Genomic DNA, 14,810 nt, shown 5'->3' with positions numbered 1-14,810 from the left:
CCAACTGTGATTTATGCACATGTACGGGGACATTGTAATGATCCACATATACAGGAAGCCAACTGCTCTACAGGACAGGACAGAGAGCCGTCCCTGTTCTACAGCAAGTGGGATGCTATCCTGGACCTTCTTTTTCCCTCCCTCCCTAACACAGGAAAACTGGTATCTGGTGCCTCACGCCACATAATGTGCACACACCAGAAACTACCCATCCTGTGTGAGCTGTGGCATGGTGGAAGCCCGGAGCACCACGTGGGCTTCAGTTTAATGAATGAGAAATAGGGGATTAACACTGGGGGTGAAGGGATCTGTATTTTGGCAGTAAAGGACAGCAAGCGTGGCAGGAAGCTGGTGCCCAGCATCAGAACAGGACTCTGCACATAAGGCAAGACAGGATGGAGAAGAGGCAGCATTTAGCAGTGTATGGAGTATGTGCGTGAGGGAAGGTGACAGAGAAGATACAAGATGGTGTTTGCTTTTCAACGCATTCTGTGGCCCCTCTCCACGTGCCTCAGTTTCCCTACCTCCCTTCTCTTACCAATTCCTATGGAGACTGCTTCAGGTGTACTAACCACTGCTCTTTCTGTGCACCCAGCACAGGGCAGTTCCACCCTCCCTCCCCAGTACAAATCAAACTGGGGGGCAAAGGAGCAAGGAGGCGGTAATACAGATGGTCCTCTGGCCAGGATTCTCATTCACCTTCTGGCACTACAACACAATACCAGGAAGAAAGTTGCTCCTTGTGACCAGCAAGAGCTGAGGCAGACAAGCAATGCTGTCATGTAAGATGGCAGCCCCGGGATCAGCTGCTGAAGGGCCAGCAAGCACAGGAGCACATGCAGCCTCAGCAACGTGGCAGGCCAGGACCCTGGGGGTACACAAGTGCTTTCAATCAACTGTAACAACATCTCATTCCGTATTTGTCCACAAGTCCTATAACAAGCCATAATAACCCAGAGCAGAGCAAGAGCAAGAAACTCAAGGAGCTATCCTGGCAATTTAATGAGGGCCCCTTGTCCATCAATGTCATGACAGCAATCCCAGATTGTTTGCATCAGAAACTTAAGGCAGGGAGCTCTCCCTCCCCTTGCCATGTTGCTAGGACAGCTTCTACTCATCGATACTGGCATCCTGGAGAAGCTCGATTCACCCCCTACCTAGAAGAGACACAGCTAAAAATGACTTGGCTCTTTACTCAACTTCTGCTGCTCTGTTTGAGACACTAAAGAATCAGAGTCTATGGGGGATATCAGAACATGAAAAACCACCTCCTATGGGACAAGCCTGAAAGAAGAAAAAGCTGAATGAACAAGGATCCCAACTCCCGGGGGGCCATGCCATCTTAATACAGCCCAGCAAAGGTCCTGAGCCACTGAAAAGTGACAGCAGAGTCAGCAGCAATGGGGAAAACAAACTGCTACAAGCTTCTGCATCTCATGGTCTTTCAGAGAAAGCACAGTGCTAGAAGCCCCAAGGATGCGATCAGGGAGATCAGTCCTGATTCTTGGTTTAGTGATATGACAAAGACTTTTGCAAAAGGTAAACACACAGTGACGTCCCCTGCCTTGCATTGCCACCTCAGAAGGGGCTGCAGCACTACAGCAGATGAATGATCCCAGTCAAGATTTGCTAGGTCATACACGCACGTAGGGATCATTTGGGGATGAAAGGCACAACAGATAAATAAAATATCACCTGATAAAACTCTGCTCTTTTACTCCTGTAAATAAAAGCTGTATTACTTCCACTTACTAGCTGTTGTCTGCTTCCTTCTTTCAGGCAAGAGAGGAAGTCTCCCGGTCTACAGGAAAAGGGCAAGGTACAATTCCTACGGCACAGAATTTTGGGTATTTTCAAAAGCTTGTTACATCATTCCTATCCAACCTCTGGTAAGAGACTTCAGCCCACATTTTCCATGGAACAAAAGGAGATTCTGGGTATAGAAGCTTGAAACACCTTACCCTGGGTCTTAACAGCATACTGTGAGCATGCAGTGCTTATCAGTATTGGGACTGAGATGTCAAGCGAGCTCAAGATGGGAGATCTTGAAAACAAGAAACCAAAACCTAATAAAGCCATGACTAATGGATGAACACAACCTTTAACAATCATGAACTTCGACTCCTACCACATGAGTCATTACAATTTTTGTCTCTGAACCACAATACTCATCATTCAGATTTGTAGTGGGCACATCAACAGAAAAGAAGTCAAAAAAGGAGAATCCAACAACAGTGCTGAGAACTGACAGCAGTGGGAACCTAACAAATTCAGCTTTGGGATAACCAGAGGTTCAGTGAGCCAGAAAAACAGTGCAACCCATGAGCAAGAGAGAAATGGAAAGATGGAAAACAGCAAGGACCCCTTAAATTCTTCTGTCAGAAACTGATGGAGGAAGGTGAACTTTTTTTTTTTTTTTTTTTTTTTTCTCTAAGAGGACTGGTTTCTGCCAAGAGATGCAAGGGATGGCTTCTTATCAGAAGGCTGCAATGCAGCCCCTCCAGGCACCAGGGCAGAAGATGCTTTCCCAGTTTGGGTGAAGACAGTCCCTCAAGTGGCAGCTACGGGAATTAACCACAATTAGCAGATCTTATAAGGAAAGGAGAGTACCATAGCATTCATAAAGGAAAAAAATAACCACACACACAAAAAGGCCTCAAAGCCAAACAGATCCTACCTACACAGATAGACAAACGAGAGCTGAAGGATCTTCCTGGCTCACTGGGTGATCACATGAGAGCCAGTCTCAAGGTGATCTTTAATAGCTGAACTGAAAAAAACCCGACACCAGCTTTTTAGAAATTCATTCAAACAAATCAATGTCCAGGCTAAAGATCTGTAAGTGTTGGCACTCTTAACAGCATGCTCAGACTAATTTATGAATAAATCCACGAGTTCTAACGGAGGTAAGGGAGGAAGAGGACATAGTCAAATTAATTTGACTTTATTAATTAAAAAAACCACCAAGTTTCATCACCCCACCACTCTTTTGAGGTTGTGTGAGAGTGGGGGGAAGTTATGCTCATTAATTATGCAGAAAATGCAAAACTATCATCCTCTGAATGAGTTTAAAATAAGGAGAAACCCTTTCAGAATGGGGAGAAATTACTCCCCAAGGCAGCTGAAATTTCTCTTGCAACTTCAAAGGACAATAAATTATTCAAATCGCTCGCGCCACTCCGCACGCTCTCTCACTCTCTCCCCTTCTCAATTTTATGCTCCTGAGTCAATTAAAGGTATGGAGGACTCAGAGAAACTTTGCAGAATGCTAAACCAGTTGCAGCTCCTTCTATTTATTTTTTCTTTTTTAAAGCTTTGCTTTTCGTCTTGGCCTCAAAAGGAAACAAAAATGATTCTCTGCATTACAGATGAAACTAGCGGCATTGGTTTTAAGCAAGCTCGTATGAAACAGCAATGTTTCATGTCTGCAACAAGCAAGATGGGACATGCTAAAAATTCTCTATGCAATGATACCATGAAAACAGGTCAATCCATACTCCTTCATGTCAACTGTTTAATCATCCATTGCAATATCCCCTTTCAAAGTCTTAGCAGTAGACATCCAAAGTGTATTTATAATGCTCTCTCCTGGCCGTCTGCAGGTCTAGGTTAGCTGTGATCTCTTCCATAGTCACGCTGGTATCTGCTGTGCCCTTGGACTGAAGAGGCGGCTCCTCTGCCAAACTGTAACATGACTATTTAGCGTTTGCAGTATGAGAACCCCAAACCAAGATTAATTACACCAGACAACAACATGGCGAGAGAAGCCTTTGCTCAAAAAAGCAAATCTGGACAAGCAAAAAGAGGGAAGAGGAGGGTTGAGAAGGTGCAGTCACAGAGCAAGGGTGGTCCCGACTCCTGTTCCAGTGCCCAGCCCACAGCCCGTACGATGGTTAGCTCCACCACATGCAGCAGATAGCATAAAACGTGACTATTTTCATGAACTTTAACAATCCAAGAAAATTAAAGGCAGCTGCAGTGCAGGAACATCACAGCTTTCTAAGGTGGGAACTGGGACCAATTATGTTGCAAGAGAACATCCTTGACTGGAGGGGAAGAGTGGCACAGAGTAAATAAACTGTTCTTCAGAGATTGTGTCTCACAGGCCAATTGGAGCCCAGATTCCATCCCACGCACGCTGAAGAACGACATTCCTCTGGTCGGCGTCCTTGAAAAACACTCTGCTTGCCTTCTAAGAATAATACTGGGCTTGCCAGGCCACAAGAAGGGTGGGAATACCCTCACAGATTCCCTTTAGTGACCCAGGAGATTTGTATCTAGTTGGTCTTGAAAAGACACAACCACAGAGACTTTGCCAAGCAGAGGAAAAGCTGATGTGACCCAGAGTCTGGGTGAGACACCAGAAAGTTTCTGTCCTTCCTGGCAGCATATGCAAGAACCGTCTGAGTGAAAAGGACACCCAAGGGGAAAGTCACAACGAAGTAAGTACTGGCTTCTCAGTAAAGCCCGACACAGAGTAGAAGCTCCAGTTTTGGCATCCAGGTATGGTGAAGACATACATTTTCTCTATCACAAATACTGTGTAGATGACATTTTCACACAAGCCCCTTGTTTACACAACAAACAGATGCTCTTTTCCCCTAACTTAGCCATCTAATGAAGCTGAGCAGCAAGGAGCTCTGGTTGGGAAAAGATCCTTCACCAGGAGACACCCATGACTGGGTCCCAAACACCCGTGGCTGCTGCTGTCCCCAGGTGCTCCTCAGCAGAGATTAATCTAATAAGCATTCACAGTGTGGGGCACAGCTGAGACCTGGGAGGTGACAGCCCCCCCACCCCCAAGGAAGCTCTTTCAAAAGATGATTTATTTCTTCTCCGGGTCCTATAGAAGACACAAACTTTCCAATTTGAGTTATCTAAAAAAAAGAAAGACCAAAAAAGGAAAAAAAAAATGGAGATACGTCACTCAATCCAGGCAGGCAAGGTTTAATTTAATCAGGCACTTAAACAAGGTGACACTGAAGCTTAATTCGGTGTCCTTGAGTGGGACAACAACTAGTCCAGAACCCTCAGCAACCACAGGCTGGATTGCAGCTGGCAGACAGAGAAGGCAGCAAAGGAAAGGGCAATTCAGAAACAAGGACAGCGAGGTGTCTCCTTGCCTACGGAGGCAACTGGTGCACGGCGAACGCAGGCAGCAAGCGAGCCGGGGGAGGCAAGCAGGGACCTCTGCCTCTGGGAGGACACAATTCAGATGCTGCCTCCTCTTGCACACTGTTGGACTCTACTCCCTGAAGGAACAATGTGCAACACCAAGTAGAAATTACCACCTACGAACCGACTACACAACCTCCTCTATGTCCCCGCCTTAACTTCTGCTGCCCCCCCAGCCCCCACACACACCGAGGGGAAAAAGCCTTTCTGCGGCATCTCCCCAGCTCCTCATCCCCCAGCAGGTACGCGGTCACGTACCCGAACTGCTCGTGGGGCAATTCAGCCTCGCCACATCTCAACATCTTCCTTCTCTTGGGACAGCGCTGCTGCGTTGTCACAAATCAGTCTCAACCACTGAGAAATAAATAAATGGAGCAGCTTTCTCCCACAGTGGAGAAAGATTCACTCCCGACTGATGTTGCCTCAACACGTCTATCAAGTCCTAAGATGGAGCCCCCTCGATTTTTACTACCATCTTATCTGACAACTGCTGTCTTGGCCAACAACTGATCAAAGCTCGGACCTCCGGAGCTAAAAGCTGCGAGCTCTGCTGCAGAGGCTAATCCTCTGGGGATGAGAGCACGGGAGGGACCATTCAGAGGAGTCAGATACATCTGTAAGCCGCTGTGATCTGGATCTCAGCGAGACAAGCCACGCAGCCAGCCACCAGCTCCTACATCTCATCGCACGGAGCACGCACGTTCCACACACCTTTTTTAACTGCGCCAGCTCCCAAAACACGGCGCCACTTTGTCAGCTTGAACATGGACCTGCACGAGCTCCTCTCCCAACCCACCGCACACGTCTTCCATCCTCTCCACAAGCCCCGCACGCGCGGTGCAACCCTTGCTGCCATCTGCTGCCAGCCTCCACGGATGCACTGCAGCTCACGGAGCGCGAGAGCCCCCCGCACACGTGTGCCCGGCATGAATTACTGTGTTCTGCAAATTAACGATGGAGCAAGGGCAATTAAAAGGGAAGAAAGCCAGGGTAATGCATCATAAAAGGGGCTTTATTCTTTTATTTTGTCAATTGCAATTTAGATTTAATTATTTATGGTAATACTTCAGAGTGTGCTAGTAAGCGTTCTATAACGTGATTTATAAAAGGAAGGAAACCTAAGTAATAAGTAATGCTCGCTACTGCATCTGCTATTAAATCTCTGCCGGGGCGGAGAGAGCCACACACCAGCCTTCTGTGTATGCAAAGTACCAATTAGCAAAGCGCTATTGTAAAACGCAAAGGTTTAATCAATGGGAAAAATCCACTTGAAAACAGCGAGCATGCTGATTTCAGTTATAAAAATTACCACATTTCTATACAGTAAGTGGCTTTTTATCTGCAACTGAGGAGCACTTAAAGTGGGCACATTATTCCTTCGGGTAGTGCAGGAGGGCAGGAGTACCTGACCACTGCCCTATGCCCCAGCCAAATGCAGCTGCACTCTGCGGGCAGGAAAACATCCTGTCCAGCTACAGCCAGCGAGACGAGACCGACTTTGCGTACGCACAAAATGAGATGGTTTAAGGTTCTCACTGCAGAGATTTTATGACTCGGGCTGGGTGCATGACCGGGAAACAGCAAGGCTTGGTTCTGTGCCCAGGTACGTCAGCAATTTGGGAAACTATTCCCCTCCCCGGACCCATATCCAGACCTCATCTGTGTGTGCTGTCTGGTTTTCTATCAGCTCTAAGGGGCATGAGACCTGCCTCTTCGGCTGTGCAGCACACCAGGACGCAGCTCTTGGGGAAGGCCTCCCCTAACTCACTGCAGTAATGCCGATTAATGTTACTCGTACAACCAGCTGAATCCTTAACAAAATGATAATACATTCCATTTAATGAGAGGCCACTGAAAATAATCATGGAGTTAGCAATTTCCAGTTCTGTGGCCGCCCTTGACCAAACAGAAGAAACAAAGGAAGTGTCCATATGCAACTGAAGAAAAAGAGAAGAAACAGGTCTGCTTCGTACCTTTCAATTATTATCCTCTTCAGCTTCACAAGGAAGAACAGCAGGCAGAAAGCAGTGTGGTGCTTTGGTTTTTTAATTTAAATAGCAGTTTCCTTTAAATAGAATGTTCCTGCCACAGAAAGATTTAAATCACTGACGGAGATCAATTAGCCTAGGAAACAAGGGAAGTATTTTAATGGTCCTTTGATTGCAGAGGCCGCAGCTCCTCCAGCGCTGCACTGGAAGAGGAGGCAAGTTCAAGCTTTCAGCCCCACGCTTTGCTGCAAGGGGAGCCATGCCCCTGCGAAGCTGGGAGGGTGGTGGCCTCCCAGAGCCAGCGTCCCAGCGGTTTCCCACCTGCGATGCGGGCTTCCCACCGCGGCAGGGACAGCACCCCAGCACTGCCCTGCATCGCTCGCTCCGGGGGCTGCAAGGCCTTGGCAGCCCCCCTGGTGAATTAGGGCAGGAAATCGGGTCAGCGTTGTGGCAAGCACCAGCCAAATGGAAGCCGGCCAAGGGATTACGCGAGAGGCAGTGTGACAGAGCCCAGGGCCATCTGATGGGAGAGGACATTGTCAGAACAGAGTGACAGCTCCTCACACAGTCTCTGCAGTTGTGACAGACAAAGCTGTTTGCTGTTTGCATGCCTCAGTGGGGAGCACTGCAGACCAGCTCGGATGCTGCTGTCTGGGCTGGCACAGGCCAGGCCTCTCCAGGCAGAATTCAGCAGCCCCTCCAAAACCAGGAGTGATCAACTTGTCATCACCAGGCAGACAGCAACAGCCACAGAGCAGTTCAAACAACTGGTGGGTAACAGGGAGCATCCCCAAGGGCAGACAGGTCAGGGAGATGCTGACATGCTCTACCGGTTGGGAGAGGAGACAATGCCTGGTCCAACTTCATCTGCACATCACACAGGTAAGAGCAGCCTCGCCTCAGACACCGAGTCCTGCAACACGCAAAGTTCCCGTATGTACATCTGTGAGCAGCAAGAGGAAGAAAAGCACAAAACCTCACAGTTCCAGATCCAAGGACACTGCAGAACTCCAGGAGAGAGAAACTTGGCTGCTAGCAGCAAGGTGTCTGCTGAGCAGTGACAGATTTCAGCAGGCCTTGGGCCACACAGTTGGTGCCTTCTGTGTCTGATAAGCATCAGCCCTTCCTGAGGGCACATTTCTACCAGAAGTGCTTCGTAGCAATCAAGACAGCATGTGGGATCTCCCAGCTCTGCTGGAATCTCTGAGCAAATCTTGCCCCACAGAAGTCAGGGGCAGACAAGATGCTCTTTCCTTTCCAGGAAAACCAAAACCACAGAAAAACTAAAGACGCACAGCCATGATTCTGAGAAGCCTTGACTCTGCAGAGTGCCCACTCCCCGTGGTGAGCACACAGGGCTTGGTGTACAACAGAAAACAGGACCCCAGTTTTCACAGGCACTCAGACATCACAGCAGATGAATCAGGGCTCTACTCACACAGAGAGGCACCTGCACACACACGAACTGTCCATTTGCACCTGCAAAGCTGCATTGCCTGCTTTGAAAACAAGAGGACAAACGGATGTGGCCAGGAGTGTTACAGCAAACCAGTGGCAAGAATGGGACCCTGGGGCCCTGACACTGGGTTTTCCACTTTAAGCACCCCCTCCCCTCCTGACTCTACTGCACAAAGAGCCAGGAATGGAGATTTCTGCTTGCAGTCTCCTGCTTTTGCAGGAGCCAGTACAGGTAGCGGCCTACCTCCCACCAGTGCCCACTTCCACAAGCCAACAAGGCCACCCTGAGCCCAGGGGGAACACAGCAGCTGGCTTCAACCATCCACCCTGGGTGCTCATAAAGAGCCCACAAGAGTGTGGGCTGCAACATCCAAGTAGGACCCTGGGTAAATACTTGAGCAAAAGGCTTGTGCCAGGCTCCTTGCTGCCAAACACCGCACTGCTCCTGCTGAAGACAGGCAGCTCAGACTGAGGCTTGGGTATATCTTTATGAACATCAGCAGCATCATCTGAGGTACAGACTGACCCACAGCTACACACCAAAACAGTGGCTCTGCAGTGAAACTCCCGGAGCCCAGCTCACTTCCTGGGCTTATTAAATGAAAAAGAACAAAAGGAAACATTATCTTTCTGCACATGAACGTTTCTCCCTGCAAAGAGGGGCTAAGCATGAACCAAACAAAACTCAGGATTGAGGCAAGGGCAAATATATCCCCATTGCCTACTGCAGAGAAGAGAGAAAGCACTGTTCAAAAAAAATCTCCCAGCAACAAAAGGCTGAGGATCCGTTCAATCCCTGGTGACCGCGTCATCTTAATAAACCCTGATAACGAAGCGATTACGTTAAAAGCTGTCAAGGGCTACGCTGACCAGAGCAGCCCTCTCACCAGCTTCAAGCAGCTTTGCTGGGGAGGAAAAAAAAAAAAGTCATAATTCAATGAGCTTGGAAGAGTCTATTCCCCACTGATCCCAAGTGATCAGCCTTCATGTCGAAGGAACATTACATTCAAGCTGCTGAAGATTTTCACTTTTTTTTTCTTCTTCCCCTTTTCATTTTTTAAAGCACGAATTGAAAGGCAGCAAAGATAAAAACTGTGTTAAACTGAAACTGGTTCACTCAGGGGAAGGAGAAACATAATACTCTTTCTTCAGATGCTGTTTTGAATCCAGCCCCAGCAAGTAACATGACAACGGTCACTAGTGTCTGACAGATGCCTGAAAAGCAAGAGCAGGAGAGGACAATATGGGCGAGCTGGGTGGAGATGGGGCTGGGAGAAGGGGGAAGAAGGCTCTGGCAAGAGCTGTCAGGCAGTTCCCTCCCCTTCTCTCCAGCTTTTTGGCAGTCTTAGGGGCAACCTGAGATTCAAAGCAGGCTGCGAGAACCTGGCTGGTCTATGTCCCTCTAAGACAGGACTGGGAACAACAGGAGGCACTGGTGGAAAGCTAAAGATGTTGGAAAACTAAGACACATGATCAGGTACTGAGCACTTTAACACTAAAAAGGAGAGGGGGATACTTTGCTGGCTCTAAGCATTAAAGCCTGCTCCTGCCGTCCTTCTCCAGGGAAGGTGAAGCATGGGTGAAAAAAAAGAGCAGGGGAACAGCAGAGTCACTTACTTTCAGCTACGCAGCCTATCAGCAGCACGGAGAGGAGGTTCACGAGGGAGACCAGCGAAGACATCCCAGGGCTGGGAAGGATCCTCATCCTCTGCAATGGCCTTCAGCCCCAGCCGGGAAGGCTCTGGGTCAGCAGGACTCACAGATTCTCCCCAGCGTTGTCAGCACCTGCGGATGCACAGAGGCGAAGGGAAGAGCACTTAGAGAGAGGAAGGAGGGCAGCCGACGTCGCAGAGGGAGGGGGCAGCCAAATAGAGCCCGGAGAGGCAGCAGGGTCCTGAGAAAGTGATTGCTGTGCATGGTCCCTGCGGGGAGGCCAGGCAGCCCTTGGCCTTGATGCCATGGAGGACGCAGCCAGCTCCATCGCCAAGAGGGCTGGTGGGGGCACGAGGCCAGCCTGCTCCAGCCTCCCTGCCTCAGCAGGTAATGGCGAATTTCTGTGCACGCGCTCACACAAAGGGAGGGAACGGCACAAGAAAGAGAAGTGTAATCGGGAGGCACCAACTGCGCAGAGCCCGTGTTTAAAGTTTAATGCCCGTTGGCTTCTCTCCCCTCCCCAACATGGGAGGAAGGCAGCGCTGGCCGAGCAGCACCCGAGCAATGAGGTGTGAAGGGATCTGACCCGACAGGGCCCTGGGACCCTCTTAAAGGGCTGTTTTTCCACAAAAATACAGGGCGGGCAAAGAAAAACTGAAACCTCACACATGAAAAACCCACAGAGGAAGAAAAAAAGTCCCTCGAGGGAAGATGAAGCAGGAGATGTTTCCCCTATGTCCCCTTTTGTTTGCTGAGGATCCGTGCAGTTGGGGGAGGGACTTCTTTCCTCCCAGGCAGGCTCTGTGTAGCGCAGCACTCACCCCAACACGGCAAGCCTGAACCTCAGCCCTGGAATCAGTGTAGGTGTCCAGAGCCCCTCTTGCAAGGCAAACGCACGCTGGCGAGTCTCCCAGGCTGCTTACTACGGCTGGGACTACGGCAGCTATTCTGCATGTCTGAGAGGCCCTATCCTGCTTGGTGCCTCAGTTTCCCCACCTGCAGCACACAGAGGAACAGAATTACTGAGCTAACACAAAACTAGAAACCTGAGGCAGGGGGTACCACGGTTGATCCTGACAGACCAAAATGCACAGCGAGCAAACACAACCTCCGAAGGACGCAGGAGAGATTTTCTCCTGAGCACTTCTGCCCTGGACGTGGCAGACCATGGCTGCAGGACAGCACCAGCGTATTACACAGCTGCTCCAGGGGAGAGCAAGCTCAGCACCAGCCTGCTCCCCTTGCCCTGTCGGCACATTTCCATGGAGACAACTCCTGGCTCCAAACGGAGCTGCCTGCTTACGGCTTTATCCTGATCCCTTTGCAAAGCTGGAATGGCATTAAGGGAGTTGTATTCTTAGCAACTACCGCAGTCCTGTGTGTCAACACCGGTAAATGCTTCCTTCAGTGACAGAGGCGAGCTTTGCCCCAGAAGGGCTGAAAATAAGAGTGAAAACTGCAGCCACCACCTCCTCGTCGGGTCGGCAGCTAAGAGGTTCCTCCATCAGACAGATTCTGAGCACCAGAATAATGGGCCAGAGTTGTGTGAAGGATACGCTCAGATCTGTACAGATTCCTTCCCGCTATCAGTTACCCCAATTAAAAATCAAACCCGGGGTTTAACACTTTTGGAGAAAAGCCAGGTAGGAGATATTGTACAGTGATCAAAGGCTTTAAAAGGACTAAGGGGATAGTGAGGTTGCTTAAGCTTTCTGATACGCATCATCAGGGTATGAGACCATCGGGACAGGCAGTGTTAAGGGGCATTTTAATCTTTTTCTGTCCCATTAACTCTCCAAGGCTGAACTGTACAGAATTAAAGGAAAGCCAGGATAAACAAGAAGTCCCCATATGTACTTGGCCCTAAAGAGCAACTTTTCAGAGAGAAGCTTTGGACTTGCACTTTGAGGATTAGAAAACCTCTGCTGTGTGCTCTGTGCTAGTCTAGATCCATCATGCTTCAGTGCTGGCTGGCAAAAACCAAGCATAAATACCGATACTCTCACAAAAAAGAGAAAAAAATCTGGATTAAACCACTGGGAATCTCTTCAAATGTTTGTTCTAGACGCACTTAAGAGAAACACACAGAGACTCCAGCCAGACTTAACGCGGGGTTCGCAGGGTTCCAGGGCGCAAAACAACGCGTTGGGGTTTCTTTTGTTGTCAGAGGCAAGCAGAGACCGGGAACATTATGAATAGCTGTGACGGTAACTGTTAATTAAACTGGGGATGTGGTATCAATGCCAGCACAACAAATGGAACCGAGTTGCTGTTCGCTGCCTCTCCCTCCTCCCTGCTTCAGTCATGCAGCTCCTCGTTCCCACCAGCGAGGCTGGAGGGGGAGTGGGCAGGAGTCGGCGAGTGCAAGCATCCTCCCAACCATTTTAGTTCTCTATATTAAAAAAACCCCCAGGGCTAGCTCAGCCAGCATTTCAGAAACTCTTGTTTTTCTTTATCAGAGCAATACCCCCCCGCAGTCCCAGTAAATGCCACAACACATCTCCTTGAGCCTTGTCTGCTCTGCAAATGTGGCACCAGTGACCTTCCACAGCTCAGAGCAGCCCAGAGGCTGCGCTGCCCCACGCAGCATATCCCCAAAGTCCCCCCAGCGATGGAGTTGAAGGCAGGCACGTCAGGGAAATGTTCCACCTCCTCTAAAGAGAGAAGCCTGGTAGCTCCGCTCTCCCACATCTAGCAGGGCTTTTCATGCCATTTAATGGGCTCCGATAGGGGAGGTCTTGTCCCACTTCTGGTGTGGCTTTTCATGCCATCTAATGGGCTCCGATAGAGAAGGTCTGCTAAAAGGGATACAGCAACAGCTCCAAGACTAGAGAAGGAGATGCCAGAGGGTGACACTTCCGCTCCGATGCTAATGTGCTTTCCGAGCCCTTGACGGAGACAGAAAGTGCTGGCAGAGATATTAGGACATGTCAACTTCAATCCAGCAACTCATCCTTCAGAGCAGGTACGTCACTGGCCGTCTCCCCCTGGACAGAGGATTTGCAGGACAACAAGATGTGCCCCCACCTGGTTCCCCTGAGAATATAAAGGAGAGACTGGGACAGGAGCTTGCTCTCCTTTCTTGGCAGCACCCTGGCAATAGGGAGACTGGAAACAGACTCTTATCCACTGCACAATTCCTGCCTACAATGCAGAACACGCACCATTTGGAAACCCAGCTACCGTGCAACAAGGCTCTCCTGCCCTCCCGATGGTGCTGAATTCAAGCGGGAATTGCTTTGATGAATGCTCAAATCACAAGGGTTTCATCCCCCATCCTCTCCCCTCCTCTGCATGGGCACAGCTTACCCTGTCTATGCTCTTCAAAGCAGGTTTGCATCACTCCTGCCTGTCTGCCGAGCACCCAGCCAAGCTCCTGGCACCACACAAGTAAACATAATGGCAGTTTTCCTGCGCTGCTCCACGGACCTGCAAACCCTCACTAAATTCTCTGGCACAGGATCTCCTGCAACACAAGTAAACCACCTAATAGACCTCAATCCTTGCTAAAGAATGCAATTAAGTGAAGCCATGGCCCCCAGTGGGGTCAGATTTGTGCTAGATACGGTCACATTTCAGGAATAAGATTAATTCTTACAGTAAAAGAGCTCCTGTAAGGCATTCATTCTTCTGCACTGCCTGATCTCTAAGTCTGGACTTGTGTGCATCTTGTAAGCGCTGAGCACATGATCGTGAAGACCATTATTAAAAATAATAAAACTGAGAAGTGTTTGCAAGAAGCAGCTTCCCACTGTGGCTCCTCCAGCCAGCACTGAGCTAGGGATCTCCGGGGACCCAAGGGTGTTAGGCACAAAGGGTAAAATGCTCAGAAGCACCTACATTTCTTAAGAGCTTAAGTTCCATTGAGAGTCAAAGGGACTTAACCTAAGCCGCTAAGATGCTTTTGAAGATTTTCCTCCCAGCAACTCCCATTTCAGAGGGTGCTGGACACCTAACTCCCTTAAGCTACTTTGGGTATCTGAGGGGATATAGGAGGGAGGGGGCTTTATCTCAGACCAGTCTGGCTAGCTTGGTCGCCTCTGCTTAAAGGGGGAACCTGTGGGAAAGGCTGCTAAAAACAAGCATCTGCACAGTTAGAGACATTGGGATGGGTCAGACCTACGCAGGTATTTTGCCACATGTTACTTTTTCTCAGGCCCCATGGAGCCAATGATCAAAACGTTTGCTCTGCATTTAAAGAAAAATCCAGGAGGGAGGGATCAGGCCTTCATTTCAGATTCACTAGAACATAACAACTTGAAAAAATTCCTCAAAAAAGAATTTGGACTTCTCTTCTGTTTCACCTACATACGGAAAGGAGAAGGGCGATTTTAAAGAAATTCTCTGCAAAAAGTTCCACACAGATCTAGCAGATGATTAAACATCTTCATTTTCAGTAGCTGCTGCGGGAGAATTACTCCCATTAGACATATCAATCGAAGCAAACACCTTGCAGGCAGAGGGCTGCACTGAGGTCTCTTTTCCTTCCAGCAGCACTGCCTTAGTTTGTGCTGTGTATTAACAAAGGTCAGTGGG

At 49.2% G+C, this 14,810-nt stretch overlaps 1 protein-coding gene across 20 annotated transcripts in view; it reads right to left on the bottom strand.

Annotated features, from left to right (window-relative positions):
• The window catches only part of PTPRS (protein tyrosine phosphatase receptor type S), a 162,781-nt gene that overhangs the window by 89,328 nt on the left and 58,643 nt on the right, over nt 1-14,810 (bottom strand). For all 20 annotated transcript variants that reach the window (XM_074809089.1, XM_074809088.1, XM_074809087.1 and 17 more), the window contains one exon: nt 10,239-10,406. In XM_074809089.1, the coding sequence (XP_074665190.1) occupies nt 10,239-10,326 (88 nt within the window). In that variant the 5' untranslated portion in view covers nt 10,327-10,406. The remainder of the gene's footprint in view (nt 1-10,238; nt 10,407-14,810) is intronic.

Source organism: Strix aluco, chromosome 29, assembly GCF_031877795.1.
Source record: "Strix aluco isolate bStrAlu1 chromosome 29, bStrAlu1.hap1, whole genome shotgun sequence".
NCBI classification, from domain to species: domain Eukaryota; kingdom Metazoa; phylum Chordata; class Aves; order Strigiformes; family Strigidae; genus Strix; species Strix aluco.
This window is presented reverse-complemented; position numbering and strand designations above follow the sequence as displayed.